The sequence below is a fragment of the Tripterygium wilfordii genome, chromosome 6, assembly GCF_013401445.1.
Source record: "Tripterygium wilfordii isolate XIE 37 chromosome 6, ASM1340144v1, whole genome shotgun sequence".
Classification (NCBI taxonomy): Eukaryota; Viridiplantae; Streptophyta; class Magnoliopsida; order Celastrales; family Celastraceae; genus Tripterygium; species Tripterygium wilfordii.
Genome location: NC_052237.1, coordinates 9333531 through 9351388, shown reverse-complemented (window position 1 = coordinate 9351388; position 17858 = coordinate 9333531). Strand labels below are relative to the sequence as shown.

The following is a 17858-nucleotide window of genomic DNA, read 5'->3' as shown; positions in this document are numbered from 1 at the left end:
CGTCTTCATCTTGTTAGATCTGAGATCTAATATGAGATATGAGATCATAATCTGAGTTCATATTTAATATCGTACAGATCTAAGATCTTATGTTACTGTTTCAATGTTACAATAGATCTGAGATCGTATGTTAGTGTTTCAATGTTACTGATAGTAACCTTACGCGAGCAAAACGGGCCAACTTCAGGTCTCCCCTTTTTAGTGGCTGTTTTGGATGGAATATGATTGGGCATTGTGCGTCTTAATGAGGGGTGTCTAACAACGATGGTGATGTAACAAACTGTCGTCGAAATCGTCTGGATGGGAGACTTTTACTTTTATGTTATTGTTTCCATGTTACTGTTTCACATAGTAACATCTCTATGTTACTATCACAAAAATTAATATTAGACTAATATTTACCTACAATATCATGTTAATGTATTGACATTGTGATGCAGTACCATGTAATATAGGTCAGGTATTTTTTTAAGGTCATTTGCTCTAGTAAGAAATATTACAAGGATTTTGTTTATCATGAAATAATAACATAAACATATCTGAATAATTTTACAAAACTTGATAGATTAAGGGTAAAAATGTAAATAATCATTTCATGGATAACTTTATGTCCATGTGTTTTTTTATTGGACTTAGATGTCCAGAAGGACCCTAATAGGTACCGTATCATTTTCCCATCTTTATATTCTTTCTTCTCCATTCCACTACCGTCACTCTTGGGGGAAAATGTACCTAGCCTAGTATTAATTTCACTGGCATGGAAGATGAAGCCAAAAGTGCAGGGGCAAGCCTTATGCCACCATACTGTTGACAGCAGCTTCAAATGGCTTCGCATTTTTCCGAAGATGAGAGTATAATCATAGCACAATTGGCTTTCTCAATTCTCACATCTTTAGTAATGGGATAACAGAATACACTTTAGAGCACCATATTGATGTTCATATACATTATAAACCAACAGAAACAGGAAAAAAAAATCTAGAAATTGTATTTTAAGTTGAGAAATATTTCCATGAAAACAAACAGAATACCAAGTCAAATGAATGGATTTCATTACTATAACTTGACACCTATTATTCCTATACAACAAATAAGCAATGGCATCAATCTTTGTTAACTTTTTTCAGGAGAAAAGAAAGGGGTGGAGGAAGGGATTGATCCTGTTTTCTAACGATTTTTTTCCAGAAAACTAAGACCTTTCATAAACGGTGTTCCCCCGAAGGATGGGCTGCATATGGTCGATAATTGGCTCGTCAATAACCTTGAGGCAGCAGTCAGCCCATGGCTTTGCGCACGAACAGCAAAATCAATACTAACAACGATAGTTCAAGCATCAACTGTGGACGCGTCACACTTTCACGAAGGGCCTGCCACCTGTAAGTTCAACCAGTAGATAGCTGCTGATAAAGCCTGTTATCCATTTCATGGTCTTCATTACAATCAGAATAATGATTCTAGGAGATCTAACATGCACTACTTTAATAATGACACTGATCCCAGCTAAAGTACAACCTTTAAAAATGTTTGTGGGTTGGGGAGATTTGAACCCATGATCAGAGATAAACTTTCCTTTTTTAGTAGGTAATGGAGGAAGGGGAAATGCTAGCACAGCACACATCAGTTCAGCTGAATGCAAGCATAGAGGATTAAAACATACACACCTTACTTCAAAGATCTAGTAGATTTTTGGAGAATACCGAAATCCATCTATAAGTCACTCTACATACTTCGCTCATGAGTTATGGGACACAAGAGGGTGCAGCAGCCCCATGATACTCGAGTTTCTTTTTGAATGTAAGGAAAAGGGAAACCAAAAGTTTCAGTAAATTTCACATCAAAAAAGAGTAATGCATGTGTTGGTCATCCTCTAAAGTACTCATTGATTTCAAACAACCAATGCATGCCTGTCAACAGTAGGTACTTTGGCATACCAACCACGACATGAGCATCCTTCCTTGCTTTAGACATTTAAATTAGCTTTCTTTGGTCTGTATTTCTGGATTATCATTGCATGCTGAGTGTATCTTCTTTTTTGACTGTTAAAAGGAATGCTTAGGTTATTTCGGCATTTATACGTCAGTTCTGCACAATATTTTAAATTTAATCCCAACCAAAATTAGGAATGTTGTCTCCTTTCTTCAAATGAAAACAGATGACAATCCATACTAACTTTTCTCTCTCGTATAGAATGTACCAAATTACCAATTAGGAGTAAATTCTTATGTTTCATTAAGCCATGCAAAAAAATTCTTAGGTGGTCATGCCAACAGTAGCTTTGAGACTACACTTTGTAGTGAACAATGTTGCTACATGGCATGCAAGACTGCAGGAAGTAGATGGATCGGATAGCACATGCAATACATATAAAACACTTACCAATTTCCTTCAGCAGAGCTACTGTTTTCGTCATTCATTTCCTCCTTTGCAAATTCTTCTAATATAGCACGTTGACGTGCATTCACTTCACTATAAAAGTAAATAAATTAATTGATTATAATGAGATTTTATTTCTTTGCAAAACAATAACAAATAAAAAAGGGGAAAACAATTGAATTCAAAAAGTGATCACAATAGAAACCAAATCTACATAATTGAAGAGGCAGGGGATAAAGAACATTTGATAACTAATCCATAATGTAAGAGATGTTCTAGCTCTCCTTTCTGGGAAATTTAAAGCCAATATTGCAAGAAAGCTCAATAGCTCAACCTATCAACATCCACACCTTTCTTCCCACCTAAGCAAAGAAGACACACACACACACACTTTAGGTTGGATTGTTTTATGTTAAGAAGTGCAGTGGGAAGCAGAGAAGGCACAGATGTTTCTAAGAAAGAAGGATATCGACGTGAATGGATTGGAATGAGAGTTTAGTTTTTAACTGGATAGAATGGATCAAGGAATCAACGCGGAAACTCAATTAGTAAAGTAAGGATTCATATAGCTGATGGCATAAATATGGCAATGATTCTTCGTTTCATGCATAGAATTCTCCAAACTCAGTATAAATTATTAGTAATGCCACGACCATCTATTCATGTTATAATTTACAAAGTTCAAGGTCATCTGGATAAGCAAACAATTAGACATGTAACCGAGTCAGGAAATAAATAAATTGTGCTTATAGCCTTATACACATCACAAAAACTCAACTTTAACACAAACAAGATTTCAGAAAACCATCCAAACATCTAAAAATATTCTATTTGATTCCTAGAAACTCGTGCCCATAGAGGGACATAAGTTCTTGCCATCGGCATTCAGGCACTGCCCCCATGTTTTGCTTCCATAAAATTCTTTTGCAAAGCTGGTACATTGAACATTTGAACCAAACTTTTAGCAGCTGTCTAAAGTGTAAAGTGGCAAATACTGGTGCACAAGGAAACCAATGTTAAGGCCTAAAAACATCATATGCGTGCCTACTCGAAACGAAGAATCTGAAGTTCAGTTACAGAACGCCATATTATTCTGGGATTCTGTTTTAGTAATTATATATATTGATAAAACAGAGGTTCCAGACGTCACTCCAAAAATAATTGCACCAGAAAATACAAGAAACAATCCAAAAGAAAAATTATGCACAACTAACATGGTTAATTATAAATATATCAGGAAAAAATTTGCATCAATGAAATATATAAAACCACCAACAGAAAGATCACACAATTCAGAGCACATAGAAAGCTTACGTCGGAAAATTAATACGAAAGCGCACAAATTGATCTCCATGATCCACAAGAAAACCGTGCTTTGGAAGTCCTGTGGAAGCTTCATTTTGAGTGCGGAACATATTGAGGGCAATTGAAAGCGTAGTGGAAAAATAAAAGACATCTGCTATACCTTTTCCTCGTAGTACCAGAAGTTGGCCATGCTGAACCCCCTTTGGTATCTAAGCGAGCCATAGTCGCAAAACAAGGGAAATTAATGTTAGAACAGGTTGGGGGCATAAGAGGAATGCCAAACATGATGGCGCATAATGGCAATTAGACCAAACATGATGGCGCATGATGGCAATTAGACCAAACATGATGGCGCAAAATGGCAATATAGCATTCCATTTATAATTAATGAATCTCAATTTCTATACATCAAAATAATCAATAGAAAGAGATTTCACAACGAAAGGGTTTCTTTTAGGGCAGAAAGGGAGAAGGGTTTACTTAGTGATCAGTGTATAAAATTCCAACTTTTTTCGTTTCACTACCACAACCAATTCCACCTTATGTTGCTTTCAGTTAAATTCAATACTTAACCATACTTTAGTGCCCGATAATTTTAACCAAGGTCAACATTTGCTTATGCTTTAGCTTAATACTAAAAAATTTGTATCAGCTGAGATGTATTGAGTCAAGTGCAATACAAAAGTTATCAAATTATAACTCCATTTACTATATGGTTGATAACGTTGAAACCGTTTTCTTTAACCAAAGAAAAAAAAAACAAAATTAGAAAATAAAGATAAAATTTATACTTTTACTTGCGTCTTCCCTGACAAAGTTGGCACCTCAACCTTTCCACCAAGCATAGCCTGCATGAAAATCCAAACATTTTTACGAATGAATAATTCAAACATCAATTTAATAAGGCGTGATAGATACACTTTCTAAAACTACGATTAATATTAAAAAAAAAAATCCCAATGTATTTTGTGAATTAAAACCTATGAGTACCATACATAATACACACTAACAAATTGCTAAACATGTATTAAGCATAAATATTTCATCCTTTTTATGGAAAAATATGTCATTTCATTGATAGCAATAGCCTTTGAATCCACAAGCCTCACAAGTTTGCAACCTAAGAAAAAACAGGCATAAAGCAGAAGAAAAGTATTTTCCTTCTGAGTAGCAAAAGTTTGATTGTAAAAAATGAATAACTTTGCACAAGTCAACTTCCAACAAATTTGCTCTCTTTTTTCCTGTGAAAATTTGCTAAAATTGATGAATAAAGGCAACAACTCAGCAATTATAAATGCTAAGTAATTTTCCAGTAAAATATCACAAAAACTTTCCATATTTTAACTCCAACCTCACACAAAATCAACAGGGTGTGTTGTTTTAAAGTGCCTTTATCGCAAACTTACTAGTTTTTCTCATCCATTCTAACTAAAATGCACCTAAGGATCTAGCAAATGGCTACAGAAAAAAATGAACAATCAAGAATTTAAAGAAAAGCAAAATGGCTAAGCGATTGCATGAAGCCAAAGTATGTGTAATCAAAGAGAAACCCGACAAGCACAATAAACTATTTGTATGAAGTTTCAGTTCTCACTTGTGTAAGGCTTATCTTGTAGTCCACGTAAACATCTGCACCATCTCTAGAAAACACAGGATCATCAGCAACCTACATGATGAATAACATGGACAGATCTGAGAGAAATTGCAGTTCAAACAAAAACGAGAGAGAATCTGAGATAAATTGCAGTTCAAATACAGAGAGAGAGAGAGAGAGAGAGAATCAGAGAGGAATTAAGCTTCTGAAACCTCGTAATAAACAAGTTCAGTATAGCGTATTTTCTAATCTCCATACACCCAGAAAGTTTATCCAGATAACTAATCCATTACACAGACCTTCTAACGATTTAGAGATAGCACATTAGAAAAGATTAGCTTAACAAATAAAATAACTTTGTTCTCTGCATCATAATGAACTAATTTTTTTCCCCTGTTGTTCTGAATGCCGCTCTCATATTCAACAAACTGTAGTAAACAACCAACTCACTAAATGAATTAGATTTTTTTCCCCAATACAAAAGGAAGGTATTGAATGACGCAAAGGGAATGCAACATATATCCATGTGTTTATGACTTTGTAATAACAGAAAACATAGAAATTATCAGCTGTTAAAATCATTGAAATGGCTTGTCTAGAAGGGTAGAATTCTATTTACCAACCAAACTCTTCTCTACAAAAAAAAAAAAAAAAAGAGAGAGAGAAAGAAAGAAGACAGCAAGCAAGTGAGATGGACAGAGGAAAACCGAATGAGACGTATGCTTTTCTTCGCGAATGCATTCATGTTCTTTTGTTAATCCATAATTTAATAAGAAAAAAAGGTGAACAGAAAATGAAGGTACTGTGACACTAAAATGTTTAGAGAGATAGATAGTGGTTGCCTTAAGTTTAATGTACAAACTGCCAGAGTGACTTCGTGGTCCTCCAAAATTCCCAGCACCAGGTACACGGATGGTATCTCCAGTGTCCATACCTGGTCAATTTTCCCAATAGGGGGGAAGAGAGAGAGAGAGGGACATACAAACTTCATTAATAAAAATAACAAATAAATTAAATAGACAACTCCATAATATAGATCAATTTATTTTGAATTATCCATTGTGTTTCTTTTTTATTCACCCAGTGTAGCCCCTTATATGTCATTTAGGCTTTGAAGTTTGACCTTCAAACCTCCCAGAGTTACATAGTTCCAAATTCTAAGAAGCTGCCAAATGCTTTATTGTCGTACGGAAGATTTAATAATCATGAATTCGGATGCATAGCAAAACATATTATGCAGTTGATATCATACAGTCGAGAAAAGTAGCACTGCTCAATACCGGAAAAAGTGCCTATAGGAAAAAATAAGACATACATATACATGAAAAGGAAGGATTTGATCCTATTTCTTGCCTCCTGATGTAAAATTTTTGGTTTATTCATAATAAAAGCATCCAAAACCAACCTGTTGGTATGGTAACTTTAACTTCCTTCACGCCTTCAACTGCACCATATCCTCTGCATGACATACAACGGTCCTGCAATGGATGGATAAAACATCACTGACCTTAGCCACAAAGTTAGATGTGGCACTCAATGGAGTCATCGCTTGAATTGGCATTTGACCTTAACAATCTGACCAGACCCTTTACATGTGCTGCATGTTGTCGTAAAGGGAGGAATTGTTACCTGAGGGAGGATTCAATAAAAAAAAATGAATATTGAGTCAAATAGATAGTGAAAAATATTGAGTCAAATAAGTTGTGAAACGCCTAAGATAATAAGAGGAAAAAAAAATATCCCCATGAAAGTGAGTTTTCTCAAAAGAAGTAATCTAGTACTCGTCACCATGTTAGCAGCACTTACTGTACCGATGCCTCTGCAAATTGGACAAACTGTCGTCTTAGCATCAAGTGGATAACCACTCCCATCTGCACCATAAGAAGGGGCAAAGGAACTTAGTCATTTATGATGGGTGTGGAATAGTTCGGAAGGACAGGGTGGAATAGTTCAGAGAATGGGGCGGAATAGTCAAGAAGTACATAACATAATCATCATCACCATCATCAAAGCTATAATCCAAAACAATTTTGGAACAGCTAGATGAATGATGAATCCATAAAAATTAGTTGGAATCACAATGTGGATTCTCCATCGCCAAACTGCAATAATCCCCCAGAGCTAAAAAGGAGCATAATAGACAAAATGAAAAATATTAAAGCACTGATACTTCTATTATGCTAATTTAAACAATACGACACTTCAGATATCCCACAGCCCAAGAAAATTGAAGGAGCGATTTAGAATTCTCTCAATAAAGAGTTAGGCACTTACGCTGATTCATGATTTTATCAAGAATAAAAAGTGATGTTTATCACCCCTAAGTATATACCGAGGACTCTGGCATTTTGGTTATGACATAATCTAGGTAAATTGTCTCTCTCATTACTCATGACATTTTCTAAGGGACTGCTTAAGGAGAGAGAAAGCCAAGTAAATAGTAATCCTATGACTATCAATTTATCTGTCCAGCTTCATTTGTCTAACGACTTATCAGCGAGTGGAATTTCTTTGTTTACATGCATCAGACAATACAAGTCCCAAAAAAATTGGATCCACCCAGAAATGCTATCTTGCGTTTCAATTTGTAAGAGAATCAAATACAGCCGGTATAACAACACAAAACCAAGTACCTTAACAAATTTGATATGACGAATTGAAAAAAGAGTTCTATATATCACAATCAAAGCATCAAGATTTCCAAATAAAATTAATTTCATTATAATGCTTGTTTTACTTACGGCAAGAATCGCAGGGAACATATGCATCAAAAGACAGATGCTTGGTGCACCCATTAGCAGCTTCCGAAAAGGAGAGCACAAGATCCACCTAAAAAAGCCCCCATCAGAATACAATCCATACACTTTAGCTTGTATGTATTTAAACTCGGGACAAACATCCACACTTGTATATACACTTAGAGTGGACCTGAATATCAGATGCAAAATGATCGGTTTGATCTTCAAATATCTGTGAAAAAAAATATATCTGTTAATTTCAGCATTAAACAATACAAGTAAACAGACCACACCAGCTTGAAGGAATAACAAGATGCTAGAATGTACTTCAGAAAATATTTTGCGGAATGAATGAGAAAAATGAGTCTGGTGAGCATTTTTAAATCCATCCGCATCACCATGATGATATCGAAACTCCTCTGCTTCATCCGGATGATACCCTCTACTCCCAGATCCCCTACTCTGCTACTTGATAGAACAGAAAGATAGAGAGAATAGTGTCGGTTAGTTCATAAAACCTTTAGTGGGACTGCAGGCTTTAAACTGCATCAACATCTAATATTTAGGAGAAAAAAAGAGCAGTACCAACAAATCCTTGGACCCCAAATGATATCTATTGAAAAGCAAACACAGATACAAACAAAATCAGGAATGAAATGTCAAGCAAGTAGTTACCATGTCATACTGGTTTCTCTTCTCAGGATCTTGCAAAGTCTGTAAGTTACCAAAGCAGAAGGAACAAGAAAACTATTCAATATATATGGAAAGTAAGACAATATTAACAATATGACAATTGCATCTTCCATTTATCATTGGGAAAGGCAAAATTCAAAACCAACATGGAAAATAGTGGGCAAAGGGAGAACACAAAATGAAAATCATGAGAAAGCCACAGGGAATCCCAGCCCAGGCCCAAACCTCATAAGCATCTCTTATCTCCTGAAATTTCCTCTTTGCAGAAGGATTGTTCTTGTTTGAATCTGGATGGTACTTCTTGGCAAGCTGCATAATAAATGGGAACTCAGCAATTTCAAATGAGAATAGTGACATAGTTGTTACAGGTATCATATGATATGCAAGAAGAGTTTATCAATCCAAATAAAAGCATACACAATTCTCCAAGGTGGATAGAAAGGAGACCACTAATGCTGCTAATTCGAACATCCACACCGAGGACAAAAAAACTACTTTTCTTCAGCAATGAATATACACGTCTAACTCCCAATCCATAGCTTCCCTAACTAAATGCAAAGTCCAAATGATTCTCCATTGTTAATTTCAAGACAATGCCCACCACAGCTTCCTTAGTTGCTTTGTTTTGGGATAAAACTATAGACCAAGAATTATGCCTCTAACGTCTTTCTCAAAAAGTAATTTTGTACCATTCCTGATAAAAAGCATAATCTGGGAAGCACGGAAACAACACTGCACAGATATACCGACACGGCAATTCTCAAAATTCTAAGGATGTGACACGTCAAGGATGCGGCAAATAAATATATTTAAATTTAATTCATATAAATTTCCAACTACAAATCAAAATACTATAATATCATAACAATCAAAAATAATTTCATGCATCTAAATCTTCAATTGGATTTTCTTCGACATTCTCCATCCTTCCACCATCAAATATAACTGCTTCAATCTCTGGTTCATCAAGTGACAAATCGGCAACTTGGAGAACTCTAAATTCATCCATCATATCATCAAAGGCATCTCCTCCTATATCCCACATCTTCGTGTATCCTTGCATGTGTTACGGATTTTTTCTTGATAAAAGACGAAGATTATTGTGAACATAGACCAGATCCTCAACAAGTTTAGGCGCCAACTTGTTACTACTAATAGAATAAATGAACGAATACTACTCCAATTGTGCTCACAAGAAGACAAGGAAGATGGCTGCCCAAGCAACTTTAAGACCAAAGATTGAAGCATAGGAGAGGAAACACCATCAACCGCCCACCAAAATTTGTTTATACCTTTTATAAAATATTTATGTTTTCACTTTATAGAAAGTAGTTGACGACTTTAAGCAAAAGAAGTGTCGAACAAGCATGCACTGCATGTCCGGCAATATTTTTTAATTAAAAAAATAAATATATTGCATGGCACGTGTCCGTGTCCCGCAAGTTTCCGACTCTTGCATTGGCTATCAATATGCGTGTCTGTGCTTCCCAGATCATAATATATTTGACCCACCACCCCCTTTTTCCAAAAGGTTCTCCAATTGTTCAAAAACTACTCTTAAATATGTTCAGGACAGGGCATCAAAAATAGGACCAGACCTCCTTCAGAGCTACCATTCAGAATCATCTTGAAGATAGACCCAGCCCATGTTCACGTTTACGTGCAGCCAACCTCAATTACTGGAATCAAACAGAATGGACATGTTTACAGTATCATTACAGTTACAACTTACAAGTTCTTCTATGCTGATATGCAGTTTCCACCAATCACTTACTAGGTTCCTACAGCTCGCTTTACTATATTCAGCTCTCACATTATCAAAGCAGAATTATGGCTTTGTAAAAACAACATGTTATCACTTCAAACAAAGCACATGGCTTTTAACAATCTCATGATAAGGGTAAAGAGTGTTAGAGGTATGCAGTATGCTACACACTATGCATACTTTTTGAACAATTACAGCAAAAAATTAGTGTTGTAGATTCACATATAGGCAAAACTTGGAATTGGAAAGAAAAATGCCCAACATCAGAAGAGGAAACTACAAAATGCCAGTATTATACTAACCACATAAAAAGCCTTTTTGATCTCATCTCTGGTGGCATTCTTAGAAACACCAAGAATTTCATAATAGTCTCGTGCTGGATAGCAACAAGATCCTGCCGAAGTGAATGCAAGCATAGTCACAGTTACAAAAACTAACGAAGGACAAGAATGTTTTAAAGGATTCAAATGAACAATATGCTTCTTGGCACGAGGAAGAGTGCGAAAACCTGTTGCATGAATATAACGCTTTCCCACTAACAATCCTGTAATTTCAGTATAATCAGGTTTCCCAATAAGAAAACTGCACCTGTGCAAAGCTTATCCAAACAATTAGAGGAAAAAAAATAAGTTAGGAATCCATAACAGAGGTTTCACAAGAACGAGTAAAACTGCATATTAGCACTCAAAACGAATATAGTACATCGTTCCGGAAATATGCGAGGGTGCGGCGGGAAAGTCCTACAAAGCGGATGAGCCTGGTGACTGCCGGACTCCACGGCCATATATGCTATCAAACACCGCCGGCGCTGCATTTAACAAATTGCCCACATGAATCATCCAATAAATTTTGTTTAGCCAATCGGAACGAAATTCAATAGTCTGCCGATCAGTTCAAAAGAATTTCTGCAGAGAACTAACAGAAAGATTCAACAGTCGAATCATCGCTCACCAGGCCTAGCCAGCTGAATCTTCTCATTATAAATTAAGAGGAAGAAGCCGGAACAGAATTGAAATATTAAACTATTCGTTAACTTCGCATAATGGAGAAGCAAAATATATGAATTCGTATCCACCAAGAAAGAAATAATACTGCACCGCTCGAATCTTTGGTGCCCACCGAATAATTGAGAAGGTTTAGGGTTTTGCTCAACGGCTCTAGCCTCTAGAGGTGTCAAACGAGCCGGACGTCCCGTTTGGGGGGCAGTATTATATTGTTGATTTTTTAAAAAGATTTTCTTCTTTTTCTTTTTTTTTTCTTTTTTTATCTTAACACGTTACTAAAACGGCCAAAGCCACTCGCACATTTAGAGTGTGTTGGGATTGAGGGATTTGGAGGGAAGGGAAAGGAAGGGAAATAGAGTTTCCTTCCAATTCCCTTGTTTGGATAGTTTATTAAAAATTAAGGGGAGGGATTTGAGGGGATTTGGAAGGAAGATTTCATTAAATTTTTGTTAAAATTTTTTCTCTCCAAAATGGAGTCATTTGGAGGGAAGGAATTACTAATTAAGTCATTTGTAAGTTAAATATCTATTTTACCCTTGTACATAATATTTTAACATAAAAATAAGGATAAATTAGTAAATTAAACAAATTTTCCTTCCTTCCTTTTTTTTATCAATCCAAACATGGGAGAGGGAAAAATAATCCCCCTTCCCCTCCCTTCCCTTCTCTCCCCCTCCCCTCCCTTCTCTTCCCTTCCCCCCAAATCCCTCAATCCAAACACACTCTTAGGGGTCAACATCGGATCAGGCCTGACCGATCCGAAAATATAATGCCCATGCCCGGGTTTATCATTTGGGCCGGGCTTGAGTCGAAAATGGAAGCCCAAGCCCGGTCCGAGTCCAAATGAGTCGAGTCGGGCTTAACTATTACTATTTTTTTATATATACACATATACATATACATACAGTATGCATTAGACATATATACAAACACATAAATACATATATATACACACAAGATATATATATATATATGTTTTCATATATATATATGTTTTCACTTTGAAGAATTGGAGAACCTTTTGGAAAAAGGGGGTGGTGGGTCAAATATATTATGATCTGGGAAGCACGGACACGCATATTGATAGCCAATGCAAGTGTCAGAAACTTGCGGGACACAGACACGTGCCATGCAATATATTTATTTTTTAAAATAAAAAATATTGTCGGACATGCAGTGCATGCGTGTTCGACACTTCTTTTGCTTAAAATTGTCAACTACTTTCTATAAAGTGTGAACATAAATATTTTATAAAAGGTATAAAAAAAATTTGGTGAACGGTTGATGGTGTTTCCTCTCTTATGCTTCAATCTTTGGACTTAAAGTTGCTTGGGCAGCCTTCTTCCTTGTCTTGTTGTAAGCACAATTGGAGTAGTATTCGTTCATTTATTCTATTAGGAGTAACAAGTTGGCGCCTAAACTTGTTGACGATCTGGTCTATGTTCACAATAATATTCGTCTTTTATCAAGAAAAAATCCGTAACACATGCAAGGATATACGAAGATGTGGGATATAGTAGGAGATGTCTTTGATGATATATATATATTATAGTAATTACGAGGGGCACGCTTTGACGAGAGGATGTCCAGCGACGAAGTCCGCTTCCGCCGAAATGCCCTTCCAATCCCCATTAGCAGACCCAACGGCATATTCAAGCAATAACTTAATCTCCTCTTCCAACAGGAAAAAAATTCATCATATTGGAAGAATTTTAACTGATTCGCGCATTCAAAAAAACGAAGAAAGACTATGATTCTCAAGAGTGAAAGAAAACACTTCGATTCGATATCTGTACATATAACACGAATAATCAAAGAGTCTTAAGGAAAAAAAAAACAAGTAGCTAACCATAAATTCGAAGAACTAAGCGAATAGGAGCGATGATGGAAATAGTGGCGTAATCAACGGGGAAGTCACCCACAGAGTGACCAACGAAGGCAATCCGAAAGGCCACAAAACGCAGAGAAGTAGCAGAACTACAGAAGAAGAAAGACGGGGGAGAGAAGGCTTTCACGGGAGGGTTCAAAGGGTTTTTTCTGCTGTATGGGCTATGGAAAGCCCAACTAAGAAAAGATTCGGTTATAAGAGCCCAATACAAAAAATTGGGTTATAGGCCTGGTTAAGTCAAATGGCCTGAAAATTATAAGCCCAACTTACTAAAGAAATTAGAATAGCAACAGCAAGGTGGGTCTGAACCAGCATAAGCCATACATTTTAGATTTTAACACACTAATGAAAATGCAACCAGCCCAGTGGACTGTTACAGCCAATTTTGCAGTCATGGACCCTGGAAAACCACCAATTTTGAAAACCATCCAACCTTTGAGGGTAACGTGACCTTTGGTCACTAAGAATTGTGAATTTCCAACTCAGTCATCGAATGTTCATATGTTCCAACTTTTCACAATTATTATCCTAATGCAGTAACTTTTCACAAGTACACACGCTCTCTCTCTTTGTTGTCTGTGTTTATTCCGCAGTTTAATCTGAACAAACAATTTCCATTCATGTGGGGGTTGTTGGATATTGGTTTAGTCATGGGCGTACTTTGAGCACAATTAAATGTGAAACTCACACGTCTTTTGGGACGGGTCCATGGTTAAATATGTACATCTTTGAACATAGATGAACGTTGTACATTTGCATTACAAAAAGCAATATAGGGTGAATGAGAAATTGATCCCAAAATGTACACATGAAATGGTATAAGTAGATGTTGTGAATCCAATCCTACATTGAATTGTTATAAACTCAAGAGTGAGTATATGAACTTGGGCCTAAGGGCACCCAAGTTTGTTGGTGGGAAAATCTTACATGAGCTAAGGTATGGGTTGGGCCAAAGCCTTACATGACCTTAGGTACGAGTGGGGCTTGGCTAGGCCTGTTGACCTTTTTGGTCAATGTTTGATCAAGCCCATTTGACCAATTTAAGATTATGGTCCAATTAAACTAAAGAACATGCCCCATTTTACTAATAATATAACCCTCACTAATCGACTTTCTCGAAACCCTACAAATAAAACCTATTTATAAGGGTTGTCCCAAGTGCAAATCTGTGACATTTGTCCGGATGACTCGAGGAGTTGTCCGAACTTGACTAACTTGACTTAGGCCTAGTTTGATAAGGCATTTGCAAAGTAGCAGATATGTCAGCAAAAATGATAGTAGTAGAAATGCTAAACAATTTTAGTAGCAGATATGTTGCTTGAATGTTGTGTAGTGTTTGATTAAACTTTTGCTGGTAACATTTTATCTATGTATCATATCGTGATAAATTACGTACATGGGTATTATGCATGTTAGTTGTAATAGAGGCATATAAATGTATGTATAAATAAAAATTAATTTATAAAATAATAAAAATTAATTAAAATATTTATAAATAGTTACAAAATTGATACAAAAAATTGAATTAAATAAATATTAAATAAACACCCAATAGGAACAAAAGTTAATTCACCAAGTTGATAAACATTGACCAAATTAGTTGTCTCCAATCTCTATCCGTCATCCCGATGACAACAAAAGTGAGGTCGACCACAATTATAACAAATTCATTCACTGTGCAAGGCATGGATTCACGGTGCAAGTCAAGACAGAAAGTGCAAGGCAAGGCAGATCAATTCAATGTCTTGAGTCGCTGTGGGGATGAGAAGTTGATGTCATGCCGGAGCCAGAGACACAAGGTATGTGGCGACACCGACAATGGGGAGATTGCCAGTGATGTTCTTTTGGCGACGATTACGAGGAAGAGGGTGAAGAGAGAGAAGAAGAAGGTGAGAGTAATGACTTTTTAGGGGTAAAATGGGGATGACATTGAAATATTGAGGACATAATAGGAATATACACAAAAATGTTGGTAAAATGCTTTGATTTGGGAGCATTTGAAAAATGGGCAAAAAGGCTTTGAAAAGTGTCTTGGATTACGTGCACCATAATGGTTGTTTCGTTAGCTCATAACATTTATACTAAAAAGTAGTATAAATGCTTGTAAAAAAGCTATACCAAACGGGACCAATATAGCTTACCTTCTCATGTTTGTTTTAAGTTTGCAAGTTTAGTTGGCTACCTATTCTAGGCAACCAAATGGCAAAACCCATTAGATTCAAAGACACAATTTAATAATCTGGTTACATTAATTAGCATAGTCACTAGTTTATAAACCAAATTGGGATAGCCGGCTTCGGCCAAATGCGTATGCCTGTAGGATTTTCGTTGTTTGATTTCCACTGGGATCTATCCCCATTCAGTTTATCTGTTGGCAGGTTGGGCGCAGCATGTTTGGCTCGAGTTTATGCACAACTTGATTGTCCAAAGTAGGCAAACCCGATAGTTTTCTTCTCAATTAAAACAAACAAAAAATAGTTACTAGTTTAGAGCATTATGCTCTGTTTTGACATCACCTTTGAAATTTCTTTAGGAAATTGGGTTACTTGCAGGGCACAACATGACATTTACTTGGTGCACCTAAGGTAGCTAGCAAACATCTCCATCAACCTTTTCAATGTCTCAGAGGTTGCAAAACAGTGCAGTGGATAGATGAATATGCCCAAACTAGAAAACTTTAGAACATGAGAACATTTCTTCTTTATTTTTTGACAAATTTAAAGTGTGTTATGATTGGAAATAGTATCGTCAAGGATTTTGGTATTCAAGCCTCCTTTTCGATAGATGCACCCCTGTCAGAGACCCCATTATAACATTTCACTTTTACAGATATTTTTTTATTTTTAAATTTTTTTTTCTGTTTGAATGACCGACCATGTCACTTCTTCCTTTGTTTATCAGTGGGGCCCATGTCTATTTGATATGGATTGATAAATGTAAATTCGAAATTATTTGGCAAATAAAGTTCTCTAAAAATTATTTACTATAATAAGTAAAATAATTATTTTATTGAATCACATTAATACATGTTACATCCCTAATCTTCTAACACAATAGTTTCAGGAGGGAACCTAGAACGAGTATGTTGCATGTACGCATCAAGTTGTTTCGTATAAGGCGTAGCCCGTGTAGCTATACAATCATACCGAAAGTGTTTCCATTGATACATAATGAGAGGCACCAGGTAACCCTTTGTCAATGCAACCAAGACGTAATGATTATTATTTACGTGCCCAATAGCTATAGCAACATGTTGATATAGCGGTGGAGGAGTTGATCGAAGTGGCAAATATGTCAAGCTCTGTAACTGACTAAGAACGTGTAGTATGACATTATACCTCGAAGCAATCAAGAGACTCATGTCTGGCATTGTCATCCAGTGCTCAACCGGTGCTCCTCTATCTGTTGCAAAGAAGTTCAATGAGTTTTGAATATGATATGCTCGCTCTTCACTGCCAAATATTGCAACATATTGATCCCAAAATGTGTTCAACTCTTCCATCAAGTTATACCGGATGGTGGCCCATGCATCTTCGCCAAGACGAAGACAGACAGCTATTGCTCGAAATCCGCAATTTCCATTAGGTATTACATCTTCTACTTGTTTGATGTAATCTTGCAATATTGGTGGAAATTGACAAACATAGCCATCTACAGAGTAGTTTATCCTTTCAGACCTTGAACTCATTTGTGTAGGAAGCGATGATGTATTATAGAGAGAGCAACTACTGTGTCTTGTTGGTTCCTAGCTATGGAGAAAATCATGCTCAATGAATTCGTATGCAGACAAATTTCCCTGAGTCAATGTGCCTGACTTCAAGTTCGAGATAGGACATTTGTATGAATAACTGTGTCTATTTGGTTCTTGATCATGAATAACTGCCTTTTGCTTGGTATTCATCACCCTGTTCTTCGTTGGTAGGCATCCACGAGTATTTGTCTTAACAGCTGGTTCTTGAATAGAAGTTGTAGACGGTTTGATTATCTCCCTCAGCTTTCTTAGTACACTGAATTTTGCCCGGCCAGGACTGCTTCTTAAATTGTTCTGTGAACATTTGTACCTCGACGGCACAATCAATGTCATCATTGAGTAGAGAAACACATGGCGACAAGTCAAGTTTCCTCCAAAATGCATCAATGAAAGCAAGTGGTATAGGTCGACCATCATTGACATAGGCACATGGTAGACCGTAGCATTTTCTATACTTGCATCCGCAGGCATATGAATCTTGTCCAACAACTTCATCCGCTCAAATTCAGTCCAAATTAGATCCAATGCATAGATGGAAACAAAACCCCATAATTCTCGAAAGTGTTGGGTTCTGAATCGATGTTGTAGGATATTTCTGCTTTTCTCCAGACTGGCTTTGATCGATGAAATTTGATTTTGGATGAGCTCATGAATGAACGATACCGCTGACTTCAAGTTCGACTGTGTTGAACCCAAATAGCATTTCAACTTGGCATGCTGACTCTCCACTCTGTTAGTAGTCTGGTT

The 17858-nt window shown here is 36.4% G+C and overlaps 2 protein-coding genes across 7 annotated transcripts; both read right to left on the bottom strand.

The window, feature by feature from the left end:
* Positions 1-977: 977 nt before the first annotated feature.
* Positions 978-11646, bottom strand: LOC120000948 (chaperone protein dnaJ 1, mitochondrial-like). Of its 6 annotated transcripts, none has more exons than XM_038849126.1 (19): positions 11420-11646; positions 11171-11276; positions 10977-11066; positions 10771-10862; positions 8929-9012; positions 8686-8724; positions 8338-8472; positions 8201-8242; positions 8014-8101; positions 7079-7143; positions 6839-6901; positions 6678-6750; positions 6115-6206; positions 5273-5344; positions 4470-4526; positions 3839-3887; positions 3688-3757; positions 2377-2466; positions 978-1410 (listed from the first exon to the last, which is right to left on the bottom strand). In XM_038849126.1, exons 1-19 carry the CDS (start codon positions 11444-11446, stop codon positions 1383-1385), a joined length of 1362 nt encoding a protein of 453 aa, XP_038705054.1. In that variant the 5' UTR covers positions 11447-11646; the 3' UTR covers positions 978-1382. The 6 variants fall into 6 exon arrangements, with proteins under 6 accessions (XP_038705054.1, XP_038705053.1, XP_038705052.1 ...); XM_038849125.1 differs by having other exon boundaries at positions 8338-8475; positions 11420-11644; XM_038849124.1 differs by having other exon boundaries at positions 978-1374; positions 11420-11643.
* A 4751-nt stretch (positions 11647-16397) lies between these two features.
* LOC120000703 lies at positions 16398-17048 on the bottom strand. The gene has a single exon (XM_038848823.1). It carries the CDS (start codon positions 17046-17048, stop codon positions 16398-16400), a length of 651 nt encoding a protein of 216 aa, XP_038704751.1.
* Between the last annotated feature and the right edge of the window lie 810 nt (positions 17049-17858).